Genomic DNA, 27,637 nt, shown 5'->3' with positions numbered 1-27,637 from the left:
GTCTGTTTTTAAAAAACGGAATTCACTGTAATTCTTTTTGAAAGAATGATCATCTCCAGAAGGAGAATCACACCTCCTCTTCTTTGGCATGGTATGCAAATTAAAAGGGAAGCTCTAACTGCCGAATGCACCCCTTCTAAGACTTCAACAATTTCCTGCAAAAACCAACCAAACAAACAAACAAACAAAAATTCACCTCCAGAGCTTCACATGTTGAGTATTCCTTGTCTGAGATGCTTGGGATCAGAAATGTTTGGATTTTGGATTTTTCAGATTTTGGAATATTTCCATATACATAATGAGATATCATGAGGATGGGACCAAGTGTAAACACAAAATTAATTTATATTTCTTATACACCTTATACACATAGTCTGAAGATAATATCATACAACATTTTTAATTATTTTGTGCGTGAAACAATTTTTTTACTACCTTTTGATTGTGACCCAACATGTGAGGTCAGGATTTTCCACTTGTGGAATCATGTTGGTACTCAAAAAGTTTCAAATTTTGGAGCATTCCAGAGTTTGCATTTTTAGACTGGAGGGGCTCAACATGTGTTCTTCTTTCATACAGTTAGTAAGGAAACAATGAGGCAAGTAAAAACCATTTAGGTGTCACTGTCAAAGTCCACACATATTCTAATATCATGACTAGATAAAGAAGAGCATAGAGGTTGAGTTTGTGGTCTACTTTTCTTAGGAACTAATGAAGGTCCCTAGCCCCTACTCATGTTCAGAACAAATCATCTTTCAAAATTAGTTAATCTGCTACATTTTTCTCACCACTCAGGTTTACACATTTGCCCTTTTGAATGCTAAAATAGGTTACAGCACTCTGAAAAAACAACATTCCTATTCAATACTGTCCTTAAAACACTATGTCTAATAATGAAAAGCAATAACAAAGTATAATAATACTGCCTCACTTTTAATAGAGTAGCATGTGATAACATGGTGCAGAAAGAGTAATGGTCTGGGAATCAGAAGATGGGGATTCCATATCTTTCTCTGTTGGGATAATCCAATATGAAAGCCACATTGAGGGTGTTTCCTAGACTAGAAACCCATAACAATCTTAAATTCTAGTCCAGTTTAACCATTTTATTTTAGTCATTAGCTTCTGCTGGTGCAGAAGGCATAACTTTTCTTTCATTCATTACCTCATTCATGTTCATTCATTCATTTATGTTCTTTAAAGGAATTTTGAGTTCCCACTAGATTCTCCTATATGCACATAAATAAGGTATGGGATTAGTGACAAATTTTATGGAAAGCATAAAAAAGAGACCTATGGAAGTTCTGAAGAGAGAAACATTGTATATGCGTGAGTAATTAAGAGAGGCTTCACAGGGAAGGTGCCATTTCAGTAGGCTCTTGAATGTTGTCTGATGAGTAATCAGTGCTCAGTAAATACTTATTAAGTAAATTAATTTTATTGAAACAATCAACAAATAAATGAAAAAAGACTGACTAGGTAAGATTTCAACAGTCAGATTAGAAAAGGGGGTCAGTATGAGGAAGGCACAGAGACAGGAAAGTGACACCAAATACATGGAACAGAGTCTTCTGGGAAAAGACTCTAGAAAATAGACAGGAAAAGGTATGACCAGTATATCATCTTGTAGATTTAAAGCTTTGAATGCCAGATTCAAGGACTACTGGCTATTATCTTACAGGAAATGTGAAGCCATTGCCTTTTTAAAATAGAGTGTTGATAGGGGCATAGTAATATAGAGGCATACTTAAGGAGTATTGGTTACGGTGGTAGGCAAGACAGGTGGAGAGGGAAAAACTCAAACAGAGATGTTAAGATAGCATCTCTATTGTCTGTACAATATCCCCCAAAGGATGAAGAAAACACTGGGTCCAGTACCCTCATTTGCTTTGATTCCAGGGCCCTCATAACCAGTCAAGGTTCTTAGAGTCTTATTATGAAAATACACAAATGGAGATTTACAATATAAACTCAAAACCCTTCTGATATAAACACTGAGGGAAAAGAGAAGAAAGAGCTACTTCCAAATCTGGTCAGAAGAAATTTGGAATGAAATACTGTAATTTTGCAAAGAGATGAGGCATAACTAAGGAAGAACATGCATTAACTGTCCATAATTGCTGCTAAAAATTCACATGACATTAAATTAGTTTAACCTTAAATTAAGAATCAAGAATGTGCAGAGAATAATAATGTTCTCCATCGAATCATTCATGTTTAATTTAACTGACAGTATAACCACGACAGCACATTGGGCACATGGCCACAGTGGTCATCTCAGAATCTTACAAAGGCAGTTCTCTTGGAAGGGAGAGAAACCACGTTAACCTCTTCCTAAGCTTCCTACTGATTATCATTTAAAATTACCCAATTATCACAAAGCCCATAAACAGTTCAAAAGACACATTCAAAATTCACTAGCTACATATTTATTTAACTATGACATCATTTTTCCTGAAAGATTCATGTATAATCAAAACATCTAATACCAGGTTTAGTAAATTGCAGGATATCCATTTGTTAGAATAACAAATACATTAAAAATTCTGTTTCAAGGGATATTTTGCCTGATGTTAAACAACAACTAGATTTGACAGTATCTATAAAATATTATAACTTTATAAAGATACTCATAGAAGAAAATAGAGTGAAAGAAAAACCCTTCAAAAAATTAATGAATCCAGGAGCTGGTTTTTTGAAAAGATCAACAAGATTGACAGACCACTAGCAAGACTAATAAAGAAGAAAAGAGAGAAGAATCAAATAGATGCAATAAAAAATGAAAAAAGGGATATCACCACCGATCCCACAGAAATACAATCTACCATCAGAGAATACTACAAACACCTCTATGCAAATAAACTAGAAAATCTAGAAGAAATGGATAAATTCCTCGACAAATACACCCTCCTAAGACTAAACCAGGAAGAAGTTGAATCTCTGAATAGACCAATAACAGGCTCTGAAATTGTGGCAATAATCAATAGCTTACCAACCAAAAAGAGTCCAGGACCTGATGGATTCACAGCCGAATTCTACCAGAGGTACAAGGAGGAACTGGTACCATTCCTTCTGAAACTATTCCAATCGATAGAAAAAGAGGGAATCCTCCCTAACACATTTTATGAGGCCAGCATCGTCCTGATACCAAAGCCTGGCAGAGACATAAGCAAAAAAGAGAATTTCAGACCAATATCCTTGATGAACATTGATGCAAAAATCCTCAATAAAATACTGGCAAACCAAATCCAGCAGCACATCAAAAAGCTTATCCACCATGATCAAGTGGGCTTCATCCCTGGGATGCAAGGCTGGTTCAACATACGCAAATCAATAAATGTAATCCAGCATATAAACAGAACCAAAGACAAAAACCACATGATTATCTCAATAGATGCAGAAAAGGCCTTTGACAAAATTCAACAACCCTTCATGCTAAAAACTCTCAATAAATTAGGTATTGATGAGACGTATCTCAAAATAATAAGAGCTATCTATGACAAACCCACAGCCAATATCATACTGAATGGGCAAAAACTGGAAGCATTCCCTTTGAAAACTGGCACAAGACAGGGATGCCCTCTCTCACCACTCCTATTCAACATAGTGCTGGAAGTTCTGGCTAGGGCAATTAGGCAGGAGAAGGAAATAAAGGGTATTCAATTAGGAAATGAGGAAGTCAAATTGTCCCTGTTTGCAGATGACATGATTGTATATCTAGAAAACCCCATCATCTCAGCCCAAAATCTCCTTAAGCTGATTAGCAACTTCAGCAAAGTCTCAGGATACAAAATCAATGTACAAAAATCACAAGCATTCTTGTACACCAATAACAGACAAACAGAGAGCCAAATCATGAGTGAACTCCCATTCACAATTGCTTCAAAGAGAATCAAATACCTAGGAATCCAACTTACAAGGGACGTGAAGGACCTCTTCAAGGAGAACTACAAACCACTGCTCAATGAAATCAAAAAGGATACAAACAAATGGAAGACCATTCCATGCTCATGGGTTGGAAGAATCAATATCGTGAAAATGGGCATACTGCCCAAGGTAATTTATAGATTCAATGCCATCCCCATCAAGCTACCAATGACTTTCTTCACAGAATTGGAAAAAACTACTTTAAAGTTCATATGGAACCAAAAAAGAGCCCGCATCGCCAAGTCAATCCTAAGCCAAAAGAACAAAGCTGGAGGCATCATGCTACCTGACTTCAAACTATACTACAAGGCTACAGTAACCAAAACAGCATGGTACTGGTACCACAACAGAGACATAGATCAATGGAACAGAACAGAGCCCTCAGAAATGATGCCACATATCTACAACTATCTGATCTTTGACAAACCTGACAAAAACAAGAAATGGGGAAAGGATTCCCTATTTAATAAATGGTGCTGGGAAAACTGGCTAGCCATATGTAGAAAGCTGAAACTGGATCCCTTCCTTACACCTTATACAAAAATTAATTCAAGATGGATTAAAGACTTAAATGTTAGACCTAAAACCATTAAAATCCTACAAGAAAACCTAGGCAATACTATTCAGGACATAGGCATGGGCAAGGACTTCATGTCTAAAACACCAAAAGCAATGGCAACAAAAGCCAAAATCGACAAATGGGATCTCATTAAACTAAAGAGCTTCTGCACAGCAAAAGAAACTATCATCAGAGTGAACAGGCAACCTACAGAATGGGAGAAAATTTTTGCAACCTACTCATCTGACAAAGGGCTAATATCCAGAATCTACAATGAACTCAAACAAATTTAGAAGAAAAAAACAAACAACCCCATCAAAAAGTGGGCAAAGGACATGAACAGATACTTCTCAAAAGAAGATATTTATGCAGCCAAAAAACACATGAAGAAATGCTCATCATCACTGGCCATCAGAGAAATGCAAATCAAAACCACAGTGAGATACCATCTCACACCAGTTAGAATGGCCATCATTAAAAAGTCTGGAAACAACAGGTTCTGGAGAGGATGTGGAGAAATAGGAACACTTTTACACTGTTGGTGGGACTGTAAACTAGTTCAACCATTGTGGAAGTCAGTGTGGCGATTCCTCAGGGATCTAGAACTAGAAATACCATTTGACCCAGCCATCCCATTACTGGGTATATACCCAAAGGACTATAAATCATGCTCCTATAAAGACACATGCATACGTATGTTTATTGCGGCACTATTCACAATAGCAAAGACTTGGAACCAACCCAAATGTCCAACAACGATAGACTGGATTAAGAAAATGTGGCACATATACACCATGAAATACTATGCAGCCATAAAAAATGATGAGTTCATGTCCTTTGTAGGGACATGGATGAAACTGGAAAACATCATTCTCAGTAAACTATCGCAAGGACAAAAAACCAAACACTGCATGTTCTCACTCATAGGTGGGAATTGAACAGTGAGAACTCATGGACACAGGAAGGGGAACATCACACTCCGGGGACTGTTGTGGGGTGGGGGGAGGGGGGAGGGACAGCATTAGGAGATATACCTAATGCTAAATGATGAGTTAATGGGTGCAGCACACCAACATGGCACATGGATACATATGTAACAAACCTGCACATTGTGCACATGTACCCTAAAATCTAAAGTATAATAATAAAAAAAGTGTGTATATATATATATATATATATATATATCCGTAGAAGACACACAGAAAAAAAAAAGAAGTGTAGCAAGATGCTAACAGCAATTGTCTTTGAATTAATGTATTTCCAAGTAAAATTTCTTTTCACTTTTCTCTTTATTTCAAATGAGTAGGTATTAATTTTATATTAAAAACCCAAGTTAAACACGCTTAGAAAAAAAACTAAGCATAGTCTTTTTCACCAGGAACTTCTATTAACTCTAGAAAACAGTAGAGCTGCAACTGGGATGCAAAGTGATTTCTGCAACCATAAAGGTTTGTTTTATGGGCCTATCACAGTGGGTAACACATGGACGGCACTCAATAAATAGTCAGTCAATGAGTGAGGTATGGTGTAGAATAAAGAGTCAATTTGGGAAATTCTCTTTTGTAAAAATTCAGTTGGTTAGCATGATGCCAAGTAAAACATATAATTGGTTATAAAATGTTAATTTCTACCTGATTGTTGTAACAGAATTGGTGCAGTGAAATCCTGCAGAAAATCCAGGTGTTCTTCATTAGCTAATTCTTGGCTCTACATTTAAACTAAAGTTTTCAAAACATGGAACCAGACAGTCTAGTGAAGTAAGAACACAGGGAAGTGGCTTTTCTGGATAGTTTAGGCTTTAACTAAAAATTTATACAGTACTTTAAAAAAAATTTTGAAGTAAATATTTCAAACAATGTTTTAATTGCTTTCCTATCTTTTTAAATAGTCTATATGGAACTAAATTTCTTGCAGACTCAAAGTCACTCTTAGGAACATTAGTTGTTATATTATATTAGATTTCTTGGTGTGATTTTTATCTTGCTCTGTACTGTGCAGTTTCATAAATGTACCTTGCTGTGGCACACTTCCACACTTTTTTGCACATACTAGTCTCTTTGCCCAGAACACTTCCCAATAAATTCCTTGTCCACCTATAAGTTCCTCCTCATATTTGTCACATTTTAGTACCCATCTTTTTTTTTTTTTTTTTTTTTTTTGAGACGGAGTCTCGCTCTTTCACCCAGGCTGGAGTGCAGTGGCGCGATCTCGGCTCACTGCAGGCTCCGCCTCCCGGGGTTCACACCATTCTCCTGCCTCAGCCTCCCGCGTAGCTGGGACTACAGGCGCCTGCCACCTCGCCCGGCTAATTTTTTGTATTTTTAGTAGAGACGGAGTTTCACCGTGTTAGCCAGGATGGTCTCGATCTCTGTGTATCTTGTGCCCTTTGATTGCTGTATTAGTTTACCCCAAAACTTAGTGGCTTAAAACAATAAAAAGTTATTATCTCACACTGTTCTTTTGAGTCAAGAATCTGGGAGTGGCGTAGCTGGGTGGTTCTGGCTTAGGGTCTCTGATAAGGTTATGGTCAAAATATCGGCCAGGGTTGAAGTCATCTGAAACCTAGACTGGACCTGTTGGATTTACTTGTTAGCTAGTTTGTACTGGTTAATAGCCGAAGGAGTCAGTGTCTTACCACCTGGACCTCTCCAAGTGCTCCTCCCAGCGTGGCAGCTGGCTTCTCCCAGAGCAAGTGATGCAAGAGAAAGAGCAAGGAGGAAGCTACACTGCATTTTACATTCTAATCTTGGCTGCCATAACCCAGCACTTCTGCAATATTCTATTCACTAGAAGTCAGACACTAAGTACAGTACACGTGCAGGGGAAGAGAATTTGGCTCCACCTTTTAGACAGAAATTTAAAAAATGTGGACATATTTTAAACCACTAAAATTGCTCTCATTACATCACTATATTGTAATTACTATTATTTAAAGGCTTTCAGTTTTTAAGGTTGTGTTTCAGGTAATCCTTAAAGCATTTATTTTATGCTATATAAAATTGCAGGGCTCTAGGTAATGACTACAGCAAGTTATAGAGGAATCACATTTTGAATCGTATTTTCCACATATTTTGGTGTGTGCTTGACCTTGGTCCAATTATTTCGTCCCTCTGAATCTCAGCTTCCTCATCTTTAAAGTGGGAATTGTAATTATCAGTCCTATTGTTGGGATTATGTGGGACAATATCGGTGAGGGCACATTACAAATTGTAAAGTACTATATGCAGTCATTAGTAGTGGGCCAGCGAGGACACAGTGCGGCAGGCCCTGCACTAGTGCTGCACAGTGTGAGCTCCAGAACTTACTGCCTATTTTCCTCACCAACCACGGGGCAAGGACCCTTTTATCTTCTTTCTTCTCAGTCCCAGAATATTTCCCAAGCTTATAACATAGCGTCCTGCACATAGTAGGTGTTCAACAAGCATTAGTTGCTATTGACGCTGATGGCTGTCCTGGTTTTCTTTTTCATTTAGAGTAAAATGGGAAACTCTTTAGGTAGCAGCACTTCACAAACTAGAATAAAAAGGCACTAAGAAGTACAGGATAATGAATTGTTCTTGGATAGGACAGATGAATTTAAATCCCAGCTCAGCCACTCAGAAGCTTTGCAAATTCTGTGACCTCTCTAACCCTTCATTTCTTTATCTGTTATATGGGTATAACAGCATTGCTTGTTTGACAAGGTTGTGGTGAATATTAAAGGAGATAATATATGAGAAACACCTAGACTACTGTGTGTCATATATACTTGCCATATACTAATTACTCTATAAATGTATATTATTCCTCATCTTCTGATTATGATTATTATTAAATGGCTCCATCATTTAAAAAGGCAAGGTGTTCAGACCTATGAAAGATCACATCCTCCTGCTTGAAAATCCCATTTTGGCAAATTAACATGACTTGAGTCCAGGAAAGAGTAACCTCCAAGGTTTTCCTTGCCTACCTGGGTGGCTATCTATCTAAAACAGTCTGTCTGGCTTCAGCTATTTCTATTTGCTGTCTTTATGAGCCCAGAGGCATGCTCAGCTATGAGCACATTTCAGAAATTTAAAAAGTAAACAATGAAATGTCTCATGTTTGCCACACATGTATTTTTCCTTCCATGATTTAGGTTGGCTTGTTCTAAGCCATAAAAAGTTTATAATAAGAAAGAAAAAAAGAATGAATTTGCCAGCTTAAAAATCTTTAACCCCACCCCTCTAAAACTTTCCAACTCAAGGTTAAAATGTGAACAAACGTTCCAACCAATATGTTCATGAAACATTTAATAATTACTTTGCTTATGAAAGTTTAAACAGCTGCTTGTTAGTAAAAAGGCTCCCACCCAGGCAGAATAACCTGCTGTTCCCACCAAGAAGGTTTTTACAAATCATCAGACTACATATTCAGATGAAAGGCAAAACTGCATTTACTGTACAGTCTCTAACTATTCAATTATGTATGGAATGAGTTTATCCACCAGGCCAATCAGGTTTGGTTTATTCTTTTGACAAGGATCTTGACAGCATCAACGCTAAAGCCATTCTCCAAAGGGATTACTGAGCTTTTCAATGATTTATTTCTAAAAACACATATACATTAAAAAAGCCATGTCTTTGTCTTTGGGTTATTTTACAGGATAACTCCATGAAAACAAGATTCATTAGCAAATGAATTCAGAAGTTATAGGAAGTCACATCACATTTCTTAAAAAAAAAAGAATAACACTGCTCTTCAGGCTTTCATATGTACTTCCTCAGCTTGTAATATACATCATCCCAACCCCATCCTTATAATCTCTAGCATGCAGTTAATCTCCTTTTTAGTAGGACTAAACTGAACCCCTCCACAAAGCCATCCTTGGCCTCCTAGACCAGGATGGTTGCCCTCAAATGAGCCACTATAGAACCATGTAGCTGCCATACTGTGGCACTTACCACCTTCTATCACTGTTGCTTGTTTAATTGCCCATCTTACCATGCAGCTATGGTGCTATGAGGGCAATTTGACAATATTTGATAATAGGATAATATGTATATATAAAATTTTAAGGATGGACCTCTCTGAGTGGTCAAAAACTGTGAAAATATTTGTATCCAATGTGAATGCTCACCAAAGGGTGACCTCAGCAGAGGGGGATTTTAATAATCAAGTGGACAGGATGACTCATTCTGTGGACACCACTTAGCCTCTTTCCCCAGCCACCCGTCATCGCTCAATGGGCCCATGAACAAAGTGGCCATGGTGGCAGGGATGGAGGTTACACATGGGCTCAGCAACATGGGCTTCCACTCACCAAGCTGATCCGGCTACAGCCACTGCTGAGTGCCTAATCTGCCAGTAGCTGAGACCAACACTGAGCCTTCGATATGGCACCATTCCTCAGGGTGATCAGCCAGGTACTTGGTGGCAGGTCCTTTTCCATCATGGAAAGGGCAGCAGTTTGTCCACACTGGAACAGACACTGGATATGGGTTTGCCCATTCTGCACACAATGTTTCTGCCAAGACTACCATCTATGGATTCATGGAATGCCTTATCCACCATCATGGTATTCCACGCAGCATTGCCTCTGACCAAGACACTCACTTTACCGCTAAAGAAGTGTGGCAATGGGTGCATGCTCATGGAATTCACTGGTCTTACTATGTTACCCATCATCCTGAAGCAGCTGGATTGACAGAATGGTGGAATGACTTTTGAAGTCACAATTACAATGCCAACTAGGTGACAATACTTTGCAGGGCTTTGCAGGGCTCAAGTGAAGTTCTCCAGAAGGCTGTGTATGATCTGAATCAGCGTCCAATACATGGTACTGTTTCTCTCATAGCCAGGATTCACAGGTCCAAGAAACAAGGGGTGGAAGTGGAAGTGGCATCACTCACCATCACCCCTAGTGACCCAGTAGCAAAATTTTTGCTTTCCGTTCCTGCTACATTATATTCTGCTGGCTTAGAAGTCTTAGTTCCAGAGGGAGGAATGTTGCCAGGAGGCACAGCAATGATTCTATTAAATTGGAAGTTAAGGTTGCCATCTGGACACTTTGGGCTCTGCCCACCTCTAAGTCAACAGGCTAAGAAGGGAGCTATAGTGTTGGCCGGAGTGACTGATCGGATTATCAAGATAAAATTAGTCTATTATCTCACAGTGGAGGTAAGGAAGAGTATGCATGGAATACAGGAGATCCCTTATGGCATCTCTTAGTATTACCCTGCCTTGTGATTATCGTCAATGGGAAACTACAACAACCCAATCCAGGCATGACTATAAATGGCCCAGACCCTTCAGGAGTGAAGGTTTGGGTCACTACACCCAAAAAACTACGACCCACTGAGGTGCTTGCCGAAGGCAAAGGGAATAGAGAATAGGTAGCAGAAAAAGGTAGTAATCAATACCAGCTACAACCACGTGACCAGTTACAGAAAGAGGACTGTAATTGTTGTGAATATTTCCTTCTAATTTTGTTAAGAATATGTGCATGTATACACTTGCACTAAGAAAATGTCTTCATTTTCTTTTTCCTTTATCATGTGACGTAAGATTTATTGACTTCTTTTTTGGTTATGTCTCTGCCAGGCTTTGGTATCAGGACGATGCTGGCTTCATAAAATGTGTTAGGGAGGATTCCCTCTTTTTCTATCGATTGGAATAGTTTCAGAAGGAATGGTACCAGTTCCTCCTTGTACCTCTGGTAGAATTCGGCTGTGAATCCATCAGGTCCTGGACTCTTTTTGGTTGGTAAGCTATTGATTATTGCCACAATTTCAGAGCCTGTTATTGGTCTATTCAGAGATTCAACTTCTTCCTGGTTTAATCTTGGGAGGGTGTATTTGTCGAGGAATTTATCCATTTCTTCTAGATTTTCTAGTTTATTTGCATAGAGGTGTTTGTAGCATTCTCTGATGGTAGTTTGTATTTCTGTGGGATCGGTGGTGATATCCCCTTCTTCATTTTTTATTGCATCTATTTGATTCTTCTCTCTTTTCTTCTTTATTAGTCTTGCTAGAGGTCTATCAATTTTGTTGATCTTTTCAAAAAACCAGCTCCTGGATTCATTAATTTTTTGAAGGGTTTTTTGTGTCTCTATTTCCTCCAGTTCTGCTCTGATTTTAGTTATTTCTAGCCTTCTGCTGGCTTTTGAATGTGTTTGCTCTTGCTTTTCTAGTTCTTTTAATTGTGATGTTAGTCTGATGACAAATTTCATCTTTATTTTTTTTCATCTTTCAGTATTTTTTTAATAATGGAATTTTAGGGCTGGCAATGACCTTCAAGCTTTTTCAGAAAAAGTTCCTCCTTCCATAGATGAAGGATTAAGCCACTTAGCTTATTTGTGGCAGAAATAAAACCAGAACTAAAGCCTCACAACACCCATCTAGTCTTCCTTCCATTACTCCACACCAGCGATTCTCAACTTGGGGTGGCTTTTGTCCCCCAAGGGACATTTGGCAGTGTCTGGAGACATTTCTGATGCTCAAGACTGCAGGAGGTGTGGTGTGGGGTAGGAAGTGATACTAGCAGTTAGTGGCCAAGAATGTTGCTAAATACCCCACAGTGTACAGGACAGCCCCCCACGACAAAGAATTATCGGACCCAAAGAGCCAACAGAGATGATGTTGAGAAATCCTGCCCCACACTGAAAAAAGAAAGAGTGAAGTGTTCAGTTAACAAACTAGAGTTTTCATTTCAATGTTCCCCACTAGCCTTCACAGTACTGTACCATATTTAAAATAATACTAGCATATAAAACTGAATTTGTTCTTTGAATGCATGAAAATAACTGCTGTAAGAAAAAGGCATGTTAAAAAAAAATTCGCTGCATCAAGGCCCTATCAAAATGGGTTTGAATACCATCAACTGCCAACCACTCCAAAATCCCAAACACTTTTCTTTCCATACAATAACTTCAGAATAATTCATGAATATATTACCATTTTAAAAATACTGCCTTTACTAAGCAAACCTCAAAATAAGACCTAGGAAATTGCTGGGGATCAAAAGAAATGGGCCAGCCCCAAGAGTCAACATTAGAGAATCCATTATTGGTGAGAGAGTCCAGTTTAGGATCAGTTTGTCCTGTGGTCAGGTCAATTCAAGCACAACCTGCCCTCTGTGTTTATTTGTTCGTTTGTGGAAAATCATGAAAGCATCATAAATTAAAACTGGAAAAAGACTAAGGCGGGCTAAAGTCAGAGCAGGTCCACCCTGCACTGGGTGCTACACAGAGATGCCCACAAGGCAGCCCTCGCTTTCCAAGAAAGCAGCTCGCTCTCAGGAGTATCCTCTCACCAGTGTCCTCAACAGGTTAATGTACTATGGTTACGTAAGATGTTATCACTGATCATGTTAGCCTGGTCAAAGTGTACATTTGAACTTTCTGCACTATTTTTACAATAGCTGTGAGTCTAAAATTATTTCTAAAAAAGTTTATTTTACAATATAATGTGATTGGTAGTGCATCTATTTTGGCTTTTTCTGTTGCCCTCTGATAAAGATGGACCTGAGTAGCTGATCAGTGAAGGGGTGTGAAAAGAGGCACAGGGAAACAAGGCATCATAAAGGGTCATTAACACCCCAGAAGTGATGCATTCATCAGATCCTCTTCCATAGTGACAAGGAGCTAAAAAGAAATGACCCAAGGAGGACTTGGAGGGAGGATACATAAAATTAATGGATCAAGCACAGGCGACTTTCCCAGGTGAAACTCCTTCATGGGTGCTCTAAGGAAACTCTGAGACAACAAAGGACAGTAGATATGAGAGCTCTTTGTGCTTAGGGAAAAGATGTCAGGAGAAAAAGCATGAGAGAAAGGTACAATTTCTTCTATAAAAATGACTTGGTAAGGATGAATCAATGTATAGCCCTCAAATTTAGACACCATTGAACTAAGGCATGCTCAGGCATAATGGAATCTCTTAGAGGTTAAAAGAAATGGGAGTCCAGAAATCTAGAGTTATGTTCCAGATGTGTTTGTACCACACATTTGCTGTGTCCCCTTAGACAAGTTCTCCTTGGTCAATTTTCCTAATCTGAAAGTCATGGAGTTTGTACTAAATCTCTGGGATCCCTACTCTCTGTCTCTGCCTCTAAGACTGTTTTGATTGTTAGGATAACCTCTATAGAGTTAATAAAAAATAAAACCTATTCACAGATGGCAAGAAGTTTCCTCTGAATTTTCAAATGCAAAGTAGTTCCTTAATAAGTGGGGGTAGAAATAATACTGCTATTTTAGTACCATGAAGTATCAGCTCAGAAATCAAAAAGCACTCATTTTCACCTACTCAGATTTATTCTCAACCATAGATGGGTCTTAACGATACCATGATTTCCCAGGGATAAAGCTGTCTTGAGAGAATGGAGTTCTGAGGCTAATGTCAGGGCTTCTAGAGGACTGCTTTAGCTCCAGTGAAGTGCACTCATGCACACTGTCCAATATCTTCTGGGTCCTGCACAACATGTCCAAATCACAGAAGAGTACAGTTTCTGAGGAAGTCAGAGTGGAGAGAGAATTCTGGGCTTAGAGGAGCCAGAATGTGCCACCATGAGTTTTTTGGAAAGAGGGTAGATTTTAGGTATATAACACCCCTATTCTGCTATTTTCACAAAGTGAAACCCAATAAAGTATTTGCATTATTGGCTTTTTTTTTTTTTTTTTTTTTTTTTGAGATGGAGTCTCACTCTGTTGACCAGGCTGGAGTGCAGTGGTGCAGTCTCCGCTCACTGCAAGCTCCACCTCCCGGGTTCATGCCATTCTCCTGCCTCAGCCTCCCGAGTAGCTGGGACTACAGGCGCCCACCACCAAGCCCAGCTAACTTTTTTTGTATTTTTTTAGTAGAGATGGGGTTTCACCGTATTAGCCAGGATGGTCTCCATCTCCTGACCTCGTGATCTGCCCGCCTCGGCCTCCCTGGGATTACAGGTGTGAGCCACTGTGCCTGGCCTATTGGCATCTTTTTAAAACCTGTGGTTAATTCAGTCCAGGCTTATGGATGAGTTATGCAACAGGGTTTTGAAATGCACTGATACTTTATCAATCACATATACACTTTTCTAAAGCTGAAATTTACCACATTTTGCACATGGGTTTTGGGCCAAAATAGAAGGATTATTTACATGCTAACTGCTTTACTTTTATTAAGGTTCCGTGCATGGTTGATGAGATGTAAGGAGCTATAGTGGGTGTCATCACTGAACAATATCTATTAGCCACTGCCTAGCGTTAGTGCATGCAATGGTTTGCATATGTCACCCAAAAGTTCATGTGTTGAGAACTTAATCCCCAATGCAACATTGCTGGAAGGTGGGGCCTAATATGAGGTAATTAAATCATGAGGGTTCTGCCCTCAGGAATGGATTAATATCATTATCACAGGAATGGGTTAATTATCTCAAAAATGAGTTTGTCATAAAAAGAGTTTGGTCCCCTCCTGCTCTCTTGCTCTCACCATCTCTTGCCCTTCCACCTTCTGCCATGGGATGATGCAGCATGAAGGTCCTTGCAAGATGCTGGTGCCATGCTCTTGAACTTCCCTGTCTCCAGAACTCTGATCTAGTTTCTGTTCATTATGAATTACCCATTCTATGATATTCTGCAATAGCAGCATAAAACAGACTGAGATACCCACTTTCCTCCCCTCTGCCTACCTTGAAGTCTCCGAAGATGTTTGCATTATTCTGTAGGCGGAATAATGATAATTTCAACACACCTTCTCCTTTTATAGAGATAATTTCCACTGCAGCTAATTTTATAAGTTATTTAGCACCACTATTCTTTAGTATGCTATGGAGCAAAGTAGCAAGGGTTTGTCAGGAAAAAGTTAGTCAACCTAAATTATAAAAACCAACTTTTAAGTTACTGCCAGCATTACTGATAACTTAAAAATGAATGATTTTAGGAACGTCTGCTAGACTTTGGAACTGAACTCCTTCCCTGGCCTATGAAAGATCAGTTCTCAGTTGACCTTGAATCTCCACCAGACATTGCTTTTCACCATCATACATTTCCTTTTCCCCTTTCTTCATTCTCATTTTCTGTTCATTTATGAATGGTACCATATAATTTCTTCTTACTGTAACTGCCTCCTATCTAACCCTAACTCCCCTCTCTGTCTTTTTTCCTCTGTCTTCTGCTCACCTCTGATCACTCACCTCGGCATTTATCTTCATCACAACCTTTATCTTATAGGAAACAGGAGAGAGGGACCTGAAAGCAGGGAATCACCATGTTGAGATCAAATGTATTAAAATAACTTTGAGCTTCATTGCAAAGAAGTATGGAAAAGACCAGAAGAAAAAAAATCAGGGGACAAATAGTGAGGGCCTGAATTAAGGCAGTAGTAGCAGTAAAGGCAAGGTAGGAACAGAATTTTTTTTTAATATGCTGAAAATAGACTGAATAGGATGTGATACCTGACTGTAGGACAGTGATAAGGGAGAGAGAATGAAAAATGACTTGAAGTTTTATAACCTTGCTGTTAGATAAATATGGTTCATTTAATAGAAACAAGAAACGAAGACAAAAAATCAAGTATGCGGGAGCCAATGTGTTCATATTTGGGCATGTTGCACTACATTCAGCGGTGAGGTTCAATGTGCCAATGAACAATTGGTATTCTAAAAGGGCAGTAAAACTTCTAGATTTAAAGAGGATCAAGATTAGTGACATCCTCCAACCATTTTTTTCTTACTTACTCCTTCATTTTACCAAAATAAAACATGTGTTGAGAAGCCACTGCATGCCAAGTTCCTGAAATAGCCATTAGAGGCGGGAAAAAGGAAAACAAAGCAAATAGAGTGAACAGAGTGCCTGCTCTCAGGGCATTTGCAAGTTCTGCTGGGAGATGACACCATAACAGTGGCATGAAGTGTTGGGATGAGGGGAATGTTACCAAAGCAGTCTTCATGGAAGAAGTGACATTTATTGGGGATAAGGCCGTTCTTTTTCAGGCTCATTAGTCAACTTAATACCTGCAGAGGGACTTCATGCTTCTTGCTTGCCTTCAAGTCTGTATGTCCATGGTTCCAGGCCAGCTAGAATGCAGATTTCCTCCACAAAATGCAACCACAGACTTGACTTTACTGTCCTCATTTTCATTTTTTTCTGTGAAAGTAATGCTGTTGCTTCTTTGTGGCAGTACTTTTGTTAAACTTCTACCTTTTACATCTTGGTAACAAAGTATTTATGATCAACTCTTGGAATTCTAGGCAACATCCTAAATCTCATGATTGCTCTGAAATTGTCCATCTACCTTCTGGGAGAAGGTGCTACCCCGACAAAATACAGAGTGAAGCATCTTGACAGAGAGAAGGGTACTTAAATTTAGGCCAGTCCAGCAATTCCACTCCAAGATATTTACTCAGAAGAAATGAAAACATTAAGTCCACAGAAAGACTAGTATAAGAACGTTCACAAAAGCTTTATACACAATAATCAAAAACTAGAAACCACCCACATATCCATCAATTGCTGAATGGATAAACGAATTGTCATATATCTGTACAATGAAATATTACTCAGGGATATAAAGGAAGAAACAACTCAATCAACAACATGGATAAATCTCAAAAGCATTATGCTGAGTGAAATAAGTTTGACAGAAAATGACTACAGATTATATTATTTCACTTATATATGAAATAATAATTTAAAAAACAAAACAACTATAGCTCTAGAAAGGAGATCACTGGCTGCCAGGGCAGGGTGGTAGAGTTGGAGATGGACTACAAAGGAGCTCAAGGGAAACTTTGGGTGGTGGAAATATTATATTATAATTTGTGCTAGTGGTTACATTATACATTTTCCAAACTCATCAAATTGTACAATAGATTGGTTGATTTATTTTATATAAGTTATACCTCAATTCAGCTGATTTTAAAAAATAAAAGAATGAGTCAGGCTGAGCTGACAAATAGGCCCAAGCTCTCCTAGCCAGAAGATGTTAATGGCCCTCATGAAGCTATCAGAGCCAGCACTATCTCAGCCCTCTGGCTCTCAAGAACTCCTCTGCCTAAATACTTCGGCCTCAGATTCTGAGACTCCCTAGCTGCTACAGACTAAGGATCCCAATAACTCACTCTCACCCTGCCACCCACCTGCCCACAACCTTAGGCCAGCTCACCCAGCCTGCTCACCCAAACAGCGATAGTATTATAATCTTAAACCCTTCAAGCCCTGGGCTAGCTACCTGATGATGACAAAACTTTACCCTGGAACTACTGACTGGGGAAAATACCTGGGAAGGATTACACTTTAAGGCATCTGACTATTTAGCATCTGAAATATAGACTCTTGGCTCTTCTGTTGTTATCAGTTTCTTAAAGGGACAAGGGGCTGGGCTTGTCTGTTTGAAACCACAGTTTCTCTACAGCTGTCTGACTCCCTGTGATTCTACTGAGTTCTTGTTTTCCATCATCCCGGTGGCAAAAGCCATGGTTGATGCCTAGGTCCTTGAAGCAGATGATTTTAGAAGAGGGAAAAGAGTCCTGAGTTTAAAATGAATGTTTACTGCAGTACAGCCCTCAAGTCTGGGAGAAGTCCTGAGTCCTGAGTCTCCCAGTCCTCAGTCTGGGAGAAGTCATGTGCATAAGACTTGTTTCTCCATCACCAAATGCCATCACTCTTTACCCTTTTCTTCATCCCACTGATGCTGTCAAATAAAATACAAGTCTGAAATTTCTAAATAACATTTTTAAGTTCCGTTTTTAGAATTTCAATAACAAATGTATGAGATTTGCACCAGAAACCTTATAAAAAGAGTTTGTTGCACACTTGATGCCATACAAAGGAAACTTACATTCAGTGAGCTGTGATGTGCCAAACACTCAACAAAGCTATTTGATGTGCCTTACCTAATCTAGTCCTCACAATAATTCTGTTAATTACTTGCATACTATCCCTTTATTTGCAGATAAATTCATAAACTCTGGAAACTGCACATAAACTGTGGTTTAAAGCTTGGTTTAATATTCACAAGATCCTGGGTTTGAATTCCTTCTTAGCTGCCTACTAGCTGTGTGGACCTTGGGTAATTGAATTTCCTTCTAGGTTTGTTTTCTCACCTATAAAATGAAGAAACTTCATATGATTTAGATCTGTGTCCCTGCCCAAATCTCATGTGGAATTGTAATTCCGAATGTTGGAGGTGAGGCCTGGTGAGAAGTGATTGGATTATACAGGCTGTTTCTCATGAATGATTTAGCACCATCCCCTTGGTGCTGTTCTTGTGTTAGTGAGTTCTCATGAGATCTGGTTGTTTAAAAGTGTATGGCATCTCCCCTCCCCTTTGCTCCTGCTCCTGCCATGTAAGACACCTCACTCCCGCTTTGCTTTCTGCCATGATTGAAAGCTCCCTGAAGCCTTCCCAGAAACAGATGCCACCATGCTTCCTGTACAGCCTGCAGAACTGTGAACCAATTAAACCTCTTTTCTTATAAATTACCCAGTCTTAGGTATTTCTTTATAGCAATGTGAGAATGGACTAATACAGAAAATATATCCAAATTCACTAAGCTTTGAAAGGATTAAATAAGATAATTAACACAATAAGTATTAACTATTGGTTTTATCTTAAATGCCAGGCTAGCTTCAAATGGAATAAATACAACACATATGGACAAATACCACTCTCAACTGTTCCAAGGTTGAATTTCCACACCACGAATACCATTCTGTCCTTCAATTACTCCTGCTCTTCTTCAGTCAATGTGGTAAAATTTTTATTTTTTATTTTTTAACCTTTAGATTCAGGGAGTATATGGACATATTGTGTGAGGCTAAGGTTTTGGCTTCAGTTGAACCCGTCACCCAACGAGTAATGTAGTACCCAACAGGTAGTCTCTCCCTCCCCCATTTTGGATCCCCCATTGCCTATTCTTCCAGTCTTTATGTACATATGTACCCAATGATTAGCTCCCACTTGTAAGTGAGAACATGCTTTTTGTTTCTGTGTTAATTCACTTAGGATAATGGCCTTCAGTTGTGCCCATCTTGCTGCAAAGGATACGATTTCATTCTTTTCTATGGCTGGGTAGTATTCTATGGTACATATATGACCATATATTTGTTTTTTATCCAGCCCACCATTGATGGGCACCTAGGTTGATTCCATGTCTTTGCTATTGTGAATAGTGCTGCAAGAAACATGTGAGTGCAGGTATCATTTTAGTAGGACAATTTACTTTCCTTTGGTTACATACACAGTAGTGAGATGGCTGGGTCAAACACTAATTCTATTTTCAGTTATTTGAGAAATCTCCAAACTGCTTTTCACAGGGGTTGAAGTAATTTATAGTCCCTCCAACAACATATAAGTGTTTCTTTTTCTCCACAACCTCACCAACATCTATTATTCTTTGACTTTTTAGTAATACCCATTCTGACAGGTATGAGATGGTAAACATGGTAAAATTTTGATAAGAAAAAATATATATAAAGCTTCTGCCTTCAATGAATCTATGAGGACCATCTAGGTGGTTTCACATTCTCTCTTTCCCAAACTATCTCTAATAACTGAAACTAGACCAGGAAACTGTATTCTTAGGCCAGCCTTCTCCTTCACTCACCTGTTCTGGATATTTGCTCCCAGTGATCTCTGCTACAGTGTTGAAGGAATCAGTATCTGGGTAGGTCTTTGCCCCCATCTTTAGCCGAATGACAATTTTGATCCCACGAGAAGCCATTCTTGACATCATTTCTGCATCTTCCACCGTAATACAGGCTGTTGGAATCTTGGGCACGCCATCCTGGTATTCCTGAATACCTGTGTGAGGACTTGAGAGAAGAAGCCACCAGGTTACCTTGAAAGTGGAAATAGACCAAAAGACTTTTTTGAAAGCACCTGTATATTGATATTTGCTTTCCACTTATCTTTGTTTGCATCTGGGAAACAGGAAATATGGGAAGTATTGATTTATTTGCTTTTGATGTGAATGTAATTTTTGTTTTTTGTTAAGAATAAATTAGAAACTTCAATTTAATAATCATCATATGTAAATTATTTGATAATTTGGATATCCTTCAAAGTTGCAAATTGACACAAACTCTGAAGGACATTAACAGTGCCTTCATGATCAAAAGGTACACACATCTGTACAAGGAGAAAAGGGAACTCTGAAGTTTGTCAAGGCTGCAGACCAGATGATCTACATGTCTGGAATAAAACTGGCCCACATACATGTAGTTCTGTGGTTACTGCCTGCCAGTGGGCCTACTCTCTTCCCACCCAAACACAGAGGTCTAAATCTATAACTCCACATTGGTGGTAGAACACCATGCAGGAAAAGTGTAGAACAATGTCTGGGAATATATTTGTATTCTCATGAAGAAAAGTTGCTGAATAAATCCAGGCCTTTAATTTTACTGCCACAAAAGAAAAAAAAAAAAACTATTATACTTTTGGCACTAAAGGAGAAATACCATCCCAACCAACTGGTCAGATATTTTCCTGCTAATTTCTAGATGCTTCTTACGTTCATAGAAACACTTATAATTGAAGCCTATATTAATCTGTTGATTCAACCTCTGTATCTACTAATGGAGCTTATCAAAGTCATTTTCTAAAATTGCCATTTCAAACTGTTCCTTTTCACCCCTGAGGTGTGGCTCCAAACCCTCCCACACCACAGTGCTCTCAGGACCAAACTGTCACAGCTTCCAAGTGCATGCCACAGTCTATTCCTATCTTCTGTTAAAGCACAGGCTAAAAACTTCCCTTTTGAGAATTAGTTTTTTCTTTTCATATTTCTATATTTTTTTTGGCTTGTCTCATATTTACAGAAGAGCCTTCCTTCTCCTTTCACCCACAACACATTTCTCTCCAGCAGATGATGGCTTGGTGCTTATCTTCTATAAAAGCAGCTCCAGTCTCCACATGCACAAACACAATGATGCATTCTTATCTCTAACTACATTCTTGATGTGACTGTATTGTTGTAACCATATTTCAGGTGACTATTTACTTAGAGAAACTGCAATGTAGAATGGTTAAAAACAGAAGGTCTGGAACAAGACTGCTTGGGTTCAAATCTGGGCTTATTGCTAACTGGCCCAGGGCAAGTTACCCACATCTTTGTTTCAGGGGCATCATCTATAAATGGAGGTGATAATAATACCATTTCATGGAGTTATTTTGCAGAAATAATTAATTATACAAGTAAATCACTTACCCTCAAACACATTAATCACTCAATGCATTTTAAATATTTATTTTATTAACTTGCTTATTCAATTATCCCTGCAGAGACTGTCTAATCTCAAGTGATTAGTACCATCTGAGTATACCCTCTATGAACATTTCTAAAAAGTAGACTGCAAGCCAGGCATGGTGGCTCATGCCTGTAGTCCCAGCACACTGGGAGGCTGAGGCGGGCGGATCATGAGGTCAAGAGATCAAGATCATCCTGGCCAACATGGTGAAACCCTATCTCCACTAAAAATACCGAAAAAGTAGCCAGGTGTGGTGGCGCATGCCTGTAATCCCCAGAGATTACAGGTGTAGTGAGGAAGGAGAATCACTTGAACCTGGGAGGCAGAGCTTGCAGTGAGCCGAGATCATGCCACTGCACTCCAGCCTGGGTGACAGAGCGAGACTCCCTCTCAAAAAAAAAAAAAAAAAAAAAAAAAAAAAAAAGAAAAAGAAAAAAGAAAAGAAAAGGTGGACTGCAAATTTTATTATTCATCAAAAGGAGTACAAAGACTTATCTTCCAAACCCAGAACTTGGAATACAGAGACCCTGAGTCTAACTCCCTGGGATGCATATAATCTATTCCAAATTCTGGTTCAGGTTCTGGGGTTACATAACCTAGGTCAGACCCCAGCTCCAGCATTCTTTGCAACTAAGATTACCTCTTTGTTTCTAAATTTCCGCATTTGTAAAGTGGAGAACAATGTTAGCATTGACCTCATAATATTGCTATGAAAAATAAAAGAGATAGTATACATAAAGGATTTAAGACAGTGTTTGGCACATAGTAATTACTTAGTAAACATTAGTTGTTATTACTTCTTTGGTGCTAATTTTTCCCACTGAGCTAGTGGAATGATTAATGACCAAAAATTACCTTGCAACATGTAGGAAGACAATCTAAATATTTATTATTCATATTACCTTACGTGATGTCTGGGATTCAACAAACTCTCCTTGTTCTCAGGCTCTTACTCAAGAGAAGGTCAGTATAACACTTCTTAACAGGCTCTTTTAAGTAGTGTTTCTAGACAGATTTGTACTTATAGGTTACTGGTAAGATTTCTTAAAGTGGGGACAGTGAGCCGGGCATGCACCCATGGCTCAGCTGAGGAGATGGCACCGAAAGGCATCTTCTAATTTTAATTTAAGATATAAAAACATTTGAATTTGTCTCTGCAACTAAGCATGTCTTCCAATGGTGCAGCATCTATCATTGTTTTATAGAAGGAGGCAAAATGAAGACTCAGTTTTATTTAAAATCCTCTACTTCCACTGTAGTAAAATTATTGTAAAGGGACCAATCAGCACAAACACCACCTTCCTGTCCCCATTTACAAGCCCCTTCTGCAATTTATAAAAGCAAAAGGTAAACTACCAAGGAAGCCATAACAAATCTAAATAAGATTTAAAGATTAATAACAATCCTCTACAAATTCTTACAAAACATAGAAGAGGAGGGAATCCTTCTCAACTCATTCTACAAGGCCACCATTACTGTCATCAGAACCAGACAAAGATATCACAATACAAGAAAAGAAAACTACAGACCAAAAATCCCTTATAAATATAGATGTAAAATATCCTTAACAAAATACCAGCAAAGAGAACCAGCAACATATAAAAAGGATTATATACCACAAACAAATGGGATTTATCCTAAGAATACAAAGTTGATTTAACATCCAAAAATCAATCGATGTAATATACTATTTTAATATAATAAAGGACAATGCCACATGATTATCCCAGTAGATGCTGAAAAAGTATTTCACAAAATCTAGCACTTTTTTAGGATAAAATCACTAATCAAACTAATGAAAGAGAACTTCCTCAATCTGATAAAAAGCATCTACAAATATCCCACAGCTAACATCATATGTAATGGAGAAAGACTGAATGCTTTTCCCCTGAGATCAGAAATTAGACAAGGATGTTTGCCTCCCCACTCCTATTAAACATTTTACTGGAGATTCTAACCAGAGGAATCAAATAAGAACAAAGAAATTTTAAAAATTCCATATTGGAAAAGAAGAAGTAAAAGTATCTCTTTTCACAGATGACATGATCTTTTTTTGAGTAAGTTAATATTTTTAATAAAATCTTATTCTAATTCTTTAGTTTTATATTAATGTATTTTTTATATCAAAGCCAAATTTCTAGAAAGAGTGACATGATCTTACATATAGAAAATCCTAAAGAACACACACACACACACACACACACACACACACAAAACTATTAGAACTAAGAAGTTCATTAAGGTTATCAGATAAAAGATCAGTATACAAAAATCAATTGTGCAGCAGCAATGAACGACGCAAAAGCAAAACAATAGCAAAGAGTAATCTGAAAATTAAATTAACTAAGCAATCCATGTAATTCATAATAAAAACAATAAAACAGAACAAATAAATTTAACCAACATGTGAGACCTGTACACTGAAAACTATAAAATATTGTTAAAATAAATTAAAGATCTAAATAAATGGAAAGATGTTCATGTCTATAAAGTAGAATACTTAATATTGTTAACATGGCAATGCCCCCCAAGTTGATTTACAGATTTAATGCAATCCCTATCAAAATTCCAGCTGCTTTTTTTAAAAAAGAAATTGACAAGCTGATTATAAAATTCATATGGAAATCATTCAAAATAACCAAAACAAGTTAGAATTTTAAAAAAAGAACAAAGTTGGAGAACTCATACATCCATATTTAAAAACTTACCATAAAACTATAGTAACCAAGATAGCATGGTACTGGTATAAGGACAGATATATAAACCAATAGAGTAGAATTGAGAGTCCAGAAATAAACCCTTCTAGGAATGGCCAATTCATTTTCAACAAAGATACTCAGACAGTTCAACAAGAATACAATAGTATTTTCAACAAATGGTTCTGGGCAAACCAGACATCCACATGCAAAAGAATAAAGTTGCATTCCTAAATCATGCCATAGACAAAATAATTTCAAAATGAATCATAGCCTTATATGTAATAGCTAAAACTATAAAACTTCATGACTTAGGGAAAGGAAATTGTTTCTTAGAGACAACACCAAAATCACAAGCAACAAAATAAAATATAGATAAATTGAACCATCAAAATGTTAAACTTTTGTCCTTTAGAGGACACCATCAAAAAGTAAAAAGGCAACCCATAGAATGGGAGAAAACTTTTACAAATCATACATCTGATAAGGCACTTTTATCTAAAATATATAAAGATTTTTAACAATTCAATAATTTTAAAATCCAATTATGAAAATGGGAAAATAATTTGAATAGACATTTCTCCAAAGAAGATATATAAATGGATTATAATTACATGAAAAGATGCTGAACATGATTAGCCATAAAGGAAATGCAAATCAAAACCTCAATGAGATGTCACTTTCCATCTAGTAGAATGGCTATTACCAAAAAGAGATAAAAACAAGCATTGGGGAGGATGTGGAGAAATTTGAATCCTTGTACATTGCATGTGAAATGGCATAGTTACTCTGGAAAACAATTTGACAGTTCTTCAAAAAGTTAAACAGGTACTTATCACATGGCCCAGCAATTCTACTCCTTGGTATATACTATAATGAAATGAAAATATATGCCCATATGAAGAAAAATTACACACAAATATTCATAGCAGCATTATTTTTAATAGTCAAAAGGTAGAAAGAACCTTAATACCTATCAAATGATAAATGTGTAAACAAAATGCAGTATAGCCATATGATGAAATATTACTCAGTAATACAAAATGACATTCAGTACATGCTACAACATGGATGAACCTTGAAAACATTATTCTAAGTGAAAGAAGCTAGTCAAAAAAGACCACATATTGCAAGATTCCATTTATATGAAATGCCCAGAACAGGCAGATCTAGATAGAATGTAAATTCAATAAAGTAAATTTTAGGTTTTAGATAGAAAGTAAATTTTAGGTTGCCCAGGACTGGCAGGGGAGAGTGGAATGTTAATAGGTATGAGGTTTCTTTTTGGGATGATGACATGTCCTAAAATTAGGTAGTGATGGTGGTTGCACAACTCTGTGAATATACTAAAAACCATAGAGTTGTGCAAGTTAAAGGAGCATATTTTATTGTGCCTGAATTATATCCCCAAAAGAACTTCTATTATAAAAATCAAAATAAGAATCCTAAGGTTCCAGTTTTCCTTTAAGGAGAGAATCCTAGTATCTAATTAAAAATTTATACTTCCATGGACTTGGCTTCTGAGATGTGTAAAAGCAAAGCCTGCTGGTGTTTGTGCTTGCAAGATAGTATACCCAAAATATAAAATGAACATGAACAAATGTAAGTCTTAATCAGTTTTTCAAATTTCATTAAATTTCTTGTGTATCTTATGAAAAGTGACATCATTTGAAGCCAGCTGAATATTTTCCTTTGATCTACATAAAATAAATGCAATGCTTAAATAAATAAGTTTTAAATTTCCCACCTGATTATTACACATCAATCAAACTCCTTTCATGTCAGGCAGTTCTGACTAGCTTCTTATAAAAGATACCAAGCACTTTATGTTTCTGAGCATTTCAAAATTTGCAAAGCTCAAATCAATTCTTGAAACTGAGTGTCAGCTTATAGGTTAAATATCCAACAAGAGGACAATTATGTATCTCAATGAAGAATATGTAAGTCTGTGCAGGGGCATATAACACATTGACTAAGATAAAAATTATTCACAAATAGTTTAAAGCCTTGGAATGTTTCCTAAAAAAAGGTCTGGAGGTGGGAATTGTAAAGATTGTGAGCTTTTGAAGCTATAGTCTTTTGTTTCCACAGAGTTTTTTTTAAGCTTCTAATTAAAAGAGCACTTATTTTGCTTATTAGAAAAGTTTATTTGATTTAAAAATCAACTTTAAAATAACTCGTGGAAAATTTTCAATTGACTTTATTAATTTTTTTTAAATCTAGCACCTTAAGAGTAAATTTACCTAAGACTTTTATACTGTCATTAACAACAATAAGAGAAAATCCATCTCAGACTTTTAAACTGTCATTAATAACACAAAAGCCAAAAGTTTCAATTACACCATAATTCACAAAGGGGGAGCACTAAAATATTCCCAACTCCCACAGGCTTAAAAACAAAAAAAAAAAAAAAAAGAGAAGGAAAAGAAATCTGCTCAAGAGAGAGGAGATGGGACTAAATTTCCTTTCTAATTTTTATGATTTATTTGAAATGGCAGAAGAGAGGCAAGAAAAAGTCAAATTATTGAACTCTATTCCATATTGATGACAGACTCCACATGAACAAAACTTAACCGATATGTTTGATATCTTACGTTCATCCGCAAATCTCAGAAGAACACCATTACAGTGTCAGAAAAACGTAGCTTCTTCCAAAGTAGAGGAAAGCAGCCGACTCCGCAAGAGTGCAAGAAAGAAGGAAGATGGTCAAAATGTTAAGGGGAATAAAACTGCTTGGTATTTAACATCCACACCATACAGGGAGGACTTTTGGCTTTTTTCTCTTAAACATAAAAATATAAAGAAGATTCGAAGATACAAGAGGTAAGTGCCTGTGAAATAAAGATAAAAGAAAATTTAAAATAGCTAAAATTTTACACTTAATGTTTTGTGAGCTAGAAAGTATTGGACAAATATTAGCTTTGTGTTTACTGTACATTCTGTAACCCATAGTAAACATCACAAAATATATGAGTTTCCTTGTTTCCTTTCCGATTTAATTCTACTGTATGTTACAATTTCTGCTTACTTGCACATCCTATTGGTTTTGTTTCTCTGGATAATCCTGACTAATACAACCACCATTAGTTGAATTTTCTTTTATTTGCAGACAAATATATCCCAGTGTTTGCCATGACCAAAATGATAAATCAGTGCATTATATATTTTCAAATTATAAATATTAAGCATTTTCTCTCACAGATATATAACTTCCTAACAACTAAGTAAATCTAAATAAAAATTACTGTAAGAAGTTATTACACACCTAAA

General features: G+C 37.3%; 1 protein-coding gene across 1 annotated transcript in view; it reads right to left on the bottom strand.

Annotated features, from left to right (window-relative positions):
* The window catches only part of CPQ (carboxypeptidase Q), a 544,933-nt gene that overhangs the window by 272,936 nt on the left and 244,360 nt on the right, over nt 1–27,637 (bottom strand). Inside the window, exon 4 of the mRNA XM_055286849.2 lies at nt 20,030–20,237. Within this exon, the coding sequence (XP_055142824.1) occupies nt 20,030–20,237 (208 nt within the window). The remainder of the gene's footprint in view (nt 1–20,029; nt 20,238–27,637) is intronic.

This window comes from Symphalangus syndactylus, chromosome 7 (assembly GCF_028878055.3).
Source record: "Symphalangus syndactylus isolate Jambi chromosome 7, NHGRI_mSymSyn1-v2.1_pri, whole genome shotgun sequence".
Taxonomy (NCBI): Eukaryota; Metazoa; Chordata; class Mammalia; order Primates; family Hylobatidae; genus Symphalangus; species Symphalangus syndactylus.
The sequence above is the reverse complement of the archived record's forward strand: the minus strand, read 5'-3'. Positions and strand labels throughout refer to the sequence as shown.